Source organism: Cnephaeus nilssonii, assembly GCF_951640355.1.
Source record: "Cnephaeus nilssonii genome assembly, chromosome: 6".
Taxonomy (NCBI): Eukaryota; Metazoa; Chordata; class Mammalia; order Chiroptera; family Vespertilionidae; genus Cnephaeus; species Cnephaeus nilssonii.
The window spans coordinates 10245771-10255244 of record NC_137077.1 but is presented as its reverse complement, the minus strand read 5'-3'; the positions used below and the strand labels follow the sequence as shown (position 1 = coordinate 10255244).

The following is a 9474-nucleotide window of genomic DNA, read 5'->3' as shown; positions in this document are numbered from 1 at the left end:
GAAAGACTTGGATTCAATTTCTACTTTTGCCCTTTACCAGCTTTGTGTGGTTAATCTCTCTTGACCTCTGTGTCCTCATCTATAAAATGGGATAATTCTTCATAGAGAGGCTGTGAGGACAAAATGAACCGACACTCCTGAAGTAACCTACATAGGGTCTGGTGTGTGGTTAGCACTCCAATCAACCACTCTCTTCCACCCTACCCCCCTCCCCCCGCCCCCATTAGATTACAAATAACACAAAAGCAAAGTTTGTGGTTTCTATTTATTTCTTACATCCTCCATGCCAGTCTCCCTTTCCTCCTCTTTTGTCCCAATTATACCCCATTGATTAGGTGCTCTAACAACTTATCATCATCAAGTATGGGTTATGTAGGGCTAGTACTCTGCACTGCCATTTCACTTCATCTGGGAAGGAAAACATCCTAAAACTTAAAGAAGTGATACAACTTCCAGAGTTTCCTGTTTGTCACTGGAAACACCTAGGGGCAAAATCAAGCCTTGAACTCTGCACAACCTCAGTTTTTATCAACGTTAAAGATGCTAAATTCTCTTCCTTCTTTTCTGTCTTATTTTATTTTTCAAAGGGACAGGAAATTTTGCAAATAAAAAGACAAGGTTGACATTAATAGAAAACAATTTTAATTAAATACAGGGGACAGTAGCAGTAAATATAAAACATAAAATCCAACATACAGGGAGGGGGAGAACCCTCGAGAGCTGAAAGGGCTGCAGGGATCCCCATTGACAACACCAATTCAAATCTGTACTTCAGAGTTTCTCACACAGAAACACAGGCCCAGCTCTTGGCCACAGAATCTTATAAACACAGCAACACACAGCATGCATTGAAACATGAACACACATTCAAATGACCATCCCTACACATACACAGAGACACACACATCCTGATTTAACTCTTTAACCCAGTTTGCCTCCCTCTGTCCCAGAGGGCTTGAGAAGGAAAACGTTCAGCCTAGGCACTCCACAAGAACTTCAAGACTCCAGCGTGCACTGTTTTCTCCTTCTCGGTTTACGGTCGGTGGGATTAAGGGCCATTGACTTCCTGGAGTGGACTCCAAACCAGCAATCAGGGCACTGGTTTCCCCCTCCACTGTCCATTTATGAGATTCAGACCTTCCCAACCATAGAAACTTGGTTGCTGTTTTAAGGGCGTTTCATACTTCAGGTCAGTGGAAATCAAAAGGAAATGCTGGAAAAGATGGAACAATGGAGATAAGGTGAAACTTGAGGCATCTACAGCCATAGGATGGCTGGGTTTACCTGAGGGGTGAGGGAGAGGTGGTTTCTTTACCAGGTCCTACTGTGTCACATCCTCTCCTCCCCTGTCCCCCAGCCATGCCTTTTGCAAGCTCCATAAACCACTTCACCTCTCTGAATCTTACTTTCCTCATCTATAAAATGGGATGAATACTCCCAGCCTTCCAGGTTGTCTTATGGAATAAAGAAAATAAAAGTGCACTGCAGTGCCTCTTGTTCTGTGATGTGAATCAATTTGGCTGCAAAGAGAAATTGGACCTGGTCTGATTCTAAAATTCAAGTTTAAATGCTCTTCATTGTTAGTTGTAAGCTTCAAGAGCTAAACATTTTGTTTATAAAATTCCTTGGGCTCGGAAAAAAACAAAGCAGAACAAAATAAAACAGAAGGTAAGCAAATAGAAGGAGGCTTATTCTACTATGAACAGAAATGGGGCAGTTAAGAGACTGTTCACATTCTTACCTCAAGGACTTCAACGTCGGAATTGACGAATGAGATTTTGTGTGGGCTGGGCAGAGGAAATCCTTGCTGCAATTTTGCTAAAATAGAAAACAAGATGTGCCATAATTGGGCACGGGCACGGAAGTTTTGTCAAGCTTTTCAGTAAGAGACTAACAAGCAGCTTTTAAATAATCTATCTTTTCATTCTCTCTGGTCCTGTGTTTTCATTTTTTTCTGGTATGTCCCTAGCATTGCCCCGGAAGAGTGGTTAATTAATCCGTGCTTAATAGAAACGCACCTGCAATTATGTGCATTGGGATGGCAGAAACATGCTGGCACCTTGTCCGATTTATATTTTGAAAACACCTTACTTTTTGGGTCCTGAGAACAGTCTGGTCTCTAATACAAAGTATAATTTAATTAAGCCAAACTCGAGATGCTGCTGTCTGTGAACACTTGTCATTCATGAAAACTGTGTCTATCCAGATGGTGGTCTTTGCATAAGAACCAGAGAGACACCGACCGCTAGGGAGAATAATGCCCTTTCTGGCTGAAGGCGACTCTTCACGGAGTAAGGAGAATGATTTCAATCTCAGTAACTCAATCAGAGGTAGCCTTTCTTGCCGAGTCCTCATGCAGAGTTGCTAACAAGGCTTGGATTTGGAATGACTAATTTTGCAACCGTATCCTTGATGGTACAAACTTTGCAAATTGTGGCACTGGCCTGGATTCCTAAAACACCCGAGAAGTACAAGCTTTGGGTGGAAAGTCCCAAACAATCCCCAACATTTGGCCAATGTCAGAGTCACGTTGTTTCCCAAGGACCTCTTACCGTTGGCCAGTGGGAGGACGCCAAAGTGGAGAATGGAGGACAAAATATTTTCAAACCTCAAGACCTGAAATGAAAGGGGAAACGAAATCAGTTGGGCATTTGGAAAGAGCCATGCCTGGTTTGGACCTGCACTTTCCCAGACCTTACCGGGATAGAGAGCTATAAATAGAATCTCCCCATACAGATACGTATTCTAGCTTCCAGACTCTGAAACACACTACAGAGTTTCCCAATCCTTTTTCCTCCTTGAGGATGAACATTTCTGCTCCCCTCTACCCTGGGTCATGGTGACAACAAATGCCGAAGGACCAACTGGTGGCAGCAAACATGGCAGCTTAGATATCTACCAAGTAAGACAATCCTGGACAGCTAACACATATCCCAATGAGTAGTCTTTCCTTAATTTACTGGGAAGCCCAGCCACAGCATTATGTTATGCTCCATGGTTCATGACATCACCAGAATGCCCAATTTATCTTTAATAAACTGGTAGTTGTATAATCTTAGCGAAGTGCTGATTTCTGGGAAGACTCAAGTATTAAAAACTAAATGGACTATGATAAATATGAATTCATTCAACGAATATTTTTTGAATACCCTCTAGGCTTAGCAATAATAAGGACCTCTTTGCAGCTTAACAAGGGTGGCTCTGAAGCAGATTTCCTAGCTTCACCTCTTGTTTATACCACTTTACTGTGTGATGCTGGGAAAGTGCCTTAACCTCTCTGTGCCTCATGCTCCTCAACTGAAAAGTGATGATAACAGTACTAACCACATAGGATGCTGTCAGGATTATACAAGTTAACATTATGCCTGGTATATACTATTGTCATTTTTCCCCCCAGAAATATCATGGTTAGTACACTCTGTTGTTGATAGTGAGTAGTTTGTTTGGGTCTTCCTGGAAGACCTGGACTCATTTTGCCTCCTCAGGGCTCAGGAAATATTAATCAGCTATGCATTCTCACTGACTATCGTCTGTCATCTACCAAATGGCTATGCCACAGAGGTGCTAATCCAGGTGACCCTACTTGAGAACCACTGCTCTAGAATATAAGCGCCATGAGGGTTGGATGCCAATTAGTGATTTGGCTGATCTTCCTGAAGCTTGGGAGGGGGGCTTCCAAGTTGCATGTTGGGATATATTCTTCCAATCAGGAGGTCACCAGGCTGCGCCCCCGCACAAGGTATCTATACAACCAGCCTGGACCCAATTTTAGGAGACGGATAGAAAGCCTTCGAAGAGCAAACTTGATCATGGCCTAATAACTGACATGGAGCCTCATTCTTTGGGAGTCAGTCTGGATCTTAAATTGAACTGTAGAGAATTATTTTATAAAAAAATAAAATCTTCTTGAAAATGCATTCCCCCCCCCCCCAACATTACACAGTGTCTTAACAGTCTTTTGAGTTCCTTTTAAAGTCTTTCTGAGTAGATGAAAGTGAATTGGAGAGTTCCTCTCTTGTTTAATAGTTAATGAGCTTGGTGAACCGACCAGTAGCTACATAGAGAATTTTGAAGTTAAAACCTACACTCCTGGGAAAACCAAGTACTCCTCAGAGGCATGGAAGACAGTCATCCAGCTACTCTATAGGAGGATTCACATTCTCCCTGGACAGGGAATGCTGAGACTCTGATTCCTACCTCAATATTGCCGCGATTGGACTCTGGCAAAGAGAGGCGGAACCTGAAAACAAAACCACAAAAACCAACAGGTTAAAGGAGGAATATTTTAAAATAATAAACAATAAAATTAAAAAAAATAAAACCATTTAAATAGAAAGAAACAAAAGGGGTAGGAGATTATTTTTTTTTAAGCTCAATAAGCTGCTATTTTAAAAAAAACCACCCACCCAATCTTGTAAGGACATAATGTTCTATTACATCTTTATCCCTATATTCGCTGCTTAAGAAGCAGGACAGGAATAGCAGAAGGTTAGGGTTCCCCAAGTGCTTTTGCTCTGTGGGACTTAGTCTGTTGGCAACTTGGAGTGCAGAACAACCTTAAGAAGTAGTTTTTGCCCTAACTGGTTTGGCTCAGTGGATAGAGCGTCGGCCTGCAGACTGAAGGGTCCCAGGTTCAATTCTGGTCAAGGGCATGTACCTTGGTTGCAGGCACATCCCCAGTAGGGGGTGTGCAGGAGGCAGCTGATTGATGTTTCTCTCTCATCTATGTTTCTAACTCTCTATCCCTCTCCCTTCTTCTCTGTAAAAAAATCAATAAATTATATAGATATATAAAAAATAAATAGTTTTCGGTCAACAGCCATACCACTCCCCCCCCTCCCTGCCCCACGCCCCCAATCTCCTCTGCTCTCTGAAGCTAAGCAGGGTTAGGCCTGGGTAGTACTGGGTTGGGAGAACAGTTCCAGGTCTTCTTGCTCTGAACTCAACCTCATAACTTCTCTGATCCAGGCTGGTACCTTATTAATAAACATGACAATGATGATGGTGATAATGATGACACTATATGACATGTCCTATTTTAGGAGATTTGTACACATTTTTTAAAAATAATTTTTTTGTTAATCCTCGTCTGAGGATATTTTCTCAGAGAGAGTGGAAAGGAGGGAGGGAGGGAAAGAGAGACACGGAGAGAAACATCGATGTGAGAGACACATCAACTGGTTGCCTCTAGCCCTCATCCCAACCAGGGGTGGGGAGCGAACCTGCAACTCAGGTACATGCCCTTGGCCAGGAATCCACACTTTGGTGCATGGGTCGATGCTTTAACCACTGAGCAACACCAGCCAGGGCTAAACATTTTTAAATCTAAACTTCACAATAACCCTGTGATAGATGCAATTATTGTTGCCCCTTTTGCAGATGAGGAAACTGATGATCAGAGAGGAGAATTAAATTACCCAAGTCTCAGAGTTAGCAACTGATGGATCTGAATGACAAATGTCACTCTACTTGACTCTAGAGTCTATGCTCGGCTGAGGCCACAGCTCTCAGGAGGCTGTATCACCTATACCATTTTTTATCTGTTCAATCATAACGCATTGGGGAAACGTTAGCTCTGACAGTGTCTGGCATCACAGGCAGTGCAGGGGAATTGTGAAAGGCGCTGCTGGGACATGGGAGGGGATGCCTCCCCTTGGTCACACCACCTCCTATGCACAAGGCAGACCAGGTTGGAAATCTGGCCTACATACAGGTGGAACATACTTGTGAGTTTTCCTTCTTTTCTTTCATCACAACCCCAAGCCATGATTGGCCACTTCGGGACCACCTGCTATGAGTGAGCTCGTCTGGGGTTTCCCACAAACCAACTATCCTTTCCTCGTAAGGCCATCTTCTGTCTCTCCTTGTTCTCTAGGCACACTCACCAGGTTTGCTTACTAATGGGCACGTCTCACTGTCTGCAGAGAAACAGGCGGAGCAAAGAGCAAACTCTCCCTCCTGTTTCTGAAAAACACGCGAGTGCAGTTCAGACCACGAGGTGGCGACTCAGTTCAGTCCTTTGACCTTTCATTCTCGGCCAGGCCCCTAGCCTGCTACGTAAAGCCTTGACACTAGGAACTAATTTTTATGACAGAATCACAGAGTCCTTGGAGAAAACGGGAGCTCAAATAGCCTTACTTTGCAGACATATAAGAATATAGCTTATTTTAAAAGTTTTGGAGACGGTTTATTGTCCTGATAAAAAACCAGAGCTAAAGTGCAAACTCTGAAGCTTGGCAAAAGGCCCCTTATGATCTGGGCCAATATAGCAAATATGACACAAGGAAGGTCAAGTGCAGCAAAGCACAGGCACTCACAAAGCCATTCCTCCACCCCCGTGGCCACAGCAGACATTGGAAATCAATCCTGCACTCAATATCTACCCTATAATAATTGTTTATCTCTTCGCCTGACTGTGAACTCCTTGAGGATAGAGATTCAGCCTTAACTTTGTATTCCCAGACTGAGTACAGAGCATGGCACATCTAGGCACTTACTGTTCATCCATCCATCCATCCATTCATTCATTCATTGATTCACCCAGCAGATATTTACTGAATACCTAATAGATGTCAGCCATGGGACAGGTGCTGCAGATATGATTGGGAGCAAAACCAGACACAGCCACTGCTCTCATGCAGATTATTATAGCCTCGTGGGAAGGCAGGCATTAATCAAATAGCCCACTGATGAAGGTGTCATTGCAGATTGTGGTAACTGCTCTGGTGGAAAGAAATACATTCATGGAGGCAAATGAGAAAGGAACCTCATCTTACTTGGTGGGTAGAGGAAGTTTTCCAAATCACGGAAAAACGTCCTTGAGCTAACTTATAAAGGATGAGCAGGGTTAAACAGGCAAAAGGGGAAGGCAGAGAGAAGGGGTCTGGGCAGAAGTTGCAAAGGCCTCGTGGAGGGAACAGAGAGCAAGGTGATGCTGGAGAGGCAGACGGGGTTGACCAGGCTAGGTTTCTCAGGCCATGTTAGAATTTTGATATTTATCCTAAGAGCAAGGAATCGACAGAAGGTTTCTAAGCAGGGAGGTGATGCCCGTGTTCTGTGATGATCACTCTGGCTGCAGCATGGAGGGAAGACTGGCAGGCGAGAGGTTTCCCAGGTGCTCATTCTATGCTCAGTGATGTGGTTTGCAATGTGCAGAATTTTATTTATGTGAGGGATGAAGGGAAGCTGTGTGTGCAAGAAGCAATTAGAGAGCAATGCAAAGCAGTGTGTATTCAGGTGCTCTTTTGTGAGTTTACACACCACACTGACTTGCTGCAGGAAGTCTGAGAAGGTGGGACAAGGTAAAACAGCCAGCGTGGGTAGCGTGTGTGTGTGTGTGTGTGTGTGAGAGAGAGAGGGGGGGGGAAGAGGGGGGAGCGGGGGATAAACTGCCCTTTGAGAGAAGCACTCTGTATACTACCATGTCCCTTTGCACCCAGTACTGTAATTGCCTGAAACTGAGTGTTTCTCTCACCAGACTGTGGATCTGGAAAGTAGACACCACTGTCTGCTCTACTCTCTGTATTAAGAACAGGGCAGAGCACATAATAGGTGCTTAATAAATTCTCAATGAGTGGATATATGGAAAAATGAGCAGATAAAGGACATGGGTGGGAGAGTGTCTATTAGAACTGAGGTCACTTGGAGGGTGAGTCAGCAGAGTGTTCACTTTAGGAAACTCTGGGAAGTAAGGCTGGCCGGCTTGAAAGGTAGAACCAATAACTGAAGAGCTAGAAACCCCAGGCTGTGGATTCAATCCAACTGTGAAAGATTTTGAGGGGAGCCCATTCCAGTATTTAAGGACCCTCTCGAAGAGGAAGAGTTCCCCAATGTTTTAACTCAATTGCCTTCTGCAATCTGGAAATTCCCCCAAAGAGTCAGGGAGAAGCGGAAGAAGTCATTTGGGGTTCCCTTCTCAGATGGAGCACCCCCGCTCCCCCCAGTGGCATCCCCCTGTCCTGGCTTCAACAGTCGCTCAGAGGAAGGGTGGAGATGGAGGTCAACACGATGCCAAGTCTGAGCTCTGCTGACCTGTCCGAGCACTGTTCCAACAGAAACCGAATCCATTCTTCCCGGACCTGTTTTCCTCTCCGGGTTTCTCTCCAGATGGCTCACCTGGGCAAATGTTTATCCGCCCAAACCTGAGGAGTGGAGTTAGGTGGTGATTCTATCTGATTACAGTCAGCTATATTTGCATTTTCTGCCAGTGTTGCATGGGAGGGGTTGTAGGGCATGTGCGTGTGTGTTAACGTAGTGGGGTGGGGTGCAGTTTGGGAGCATCCAAAGCCTCAATCCCAGAGCAATGTCAAAAAATGACCCGAAGTTCTAAATGGTTCAACACTAATGTACATTTGATTGCTTCAAGCTTTACTTGCAATTAAGAGGGTTAGAATTGCACCATCTGGATGCCAACCAAATAAGGGAAAGTGCTGTTTAATTTGGCCTCTGAAATAATCTCAAAATGTCTACTATGTGGGCCAACCTGTACTGGGGTTACCGCCAAATAGAACTGTGTTTGGAACGAAATTCTCTATTGTAGATAGAGCAGTGAGAATCTGATGTATGACTGAGTGCCAGCTCCACAGCTTTTAAGCCCATCTTGGTCACACTTTGATCCTGGAATGGGGGAGAGAATGAAAAACCACTGCTAGTAGGAACAGATCTTTCTTGAGCGCTGATAATGTGCTGGGTATTGTGCTTTTCATGCTTTAGCTCATACAGCCATGCAACGGAGAGGAAACTGATACTTGGAGAGGTTAATTAACTTGCTCAAGGTGCCACAGTTCCAAATGACTGAGGGAGAAGTCACACTCACATATGTCTGACTTTAGAGCTTGCGCTCTTAACAGACATATCCAAAGAGGTCAAGTCTATTATTTATACTCCCGGCTTTGGCTTGCTTTATCCTTCCTTTACTCAGTTCCTTAATGCAACGAGAAAGGGGCTGTGTCCAATGCCAGTGCCTCCTCTATCACTACTTATCAATGAGGAAGGTCATGCTCCCTGTTTCAGTTCAGTATGACTCCATGCTCATGGGTTTCCGCTTCTAGGTAGAGTATTTATTTTCTAAGTCTTAGGTCTAAGTCTTATTTTCTAAGTCTCAGCTCTTCACTACACCAAAGGCAGTACAATCCAGTAAGTAAATACTCAAGGCTGTGAAAACAGACTCACCCAGATTCACGTTCTGGCTCCGCTATTCAATAGCTCTGTGACTTGAGTAAGTCTTTTAACCCCCATAACTGAACCATGGGGCTAATAACACCTACCACCAGGGTATTCACTCAATCTACAAACATTTATTGAGTGCCGTGCCAGGTCCTGGAGATACAGGGTTGTGAGGTTGAAATGAAATAATCTATGTGCAGTGCTTGGCACAGGACCAGTAGACAGTAAAGCCTCAATAATACAGAGAAGTCATAAATAGTAGAACAAACGGCAATTTCTCTAAGCACCACCCCAGGACAGGAGAGTGAG

The 9474-nt window shown here is 44.2% G+C and overlaps 1 protein-coding gene across 1 annotated transcript in view; it reads right to left on the bottom strand.

The window, feature by feature from the left end:
- Nucleotides 1–799: 799 nt before the first annotated feature.
- The window catches only part of BPIFC (BPI fold containing family C), a gene marked incomplete at its 5' end in the record, with an annotated part of 29077 nt that continues 20402 nt past the window's right edge, over nt 800–9474 (bottom strand). The window contains 4 exons of the mRNA XM_079775948.1: nt 800–1213; nt 1742–1818; nt 2553–2616; nt 4198–4240. Coding sequence (XP_079632074.1) covers nt 1091–1213; nt 1742–1818; nt 2553–2616; nt 4198–4240 — 307 coding nt within the window. The 3' untranslated portion in view covers nt 800–1090. The remainder of the gene's footprint in view (nt 1214–1741; nt 1819–2552; nt 2617–4197; nt 4241–9474) is intronic.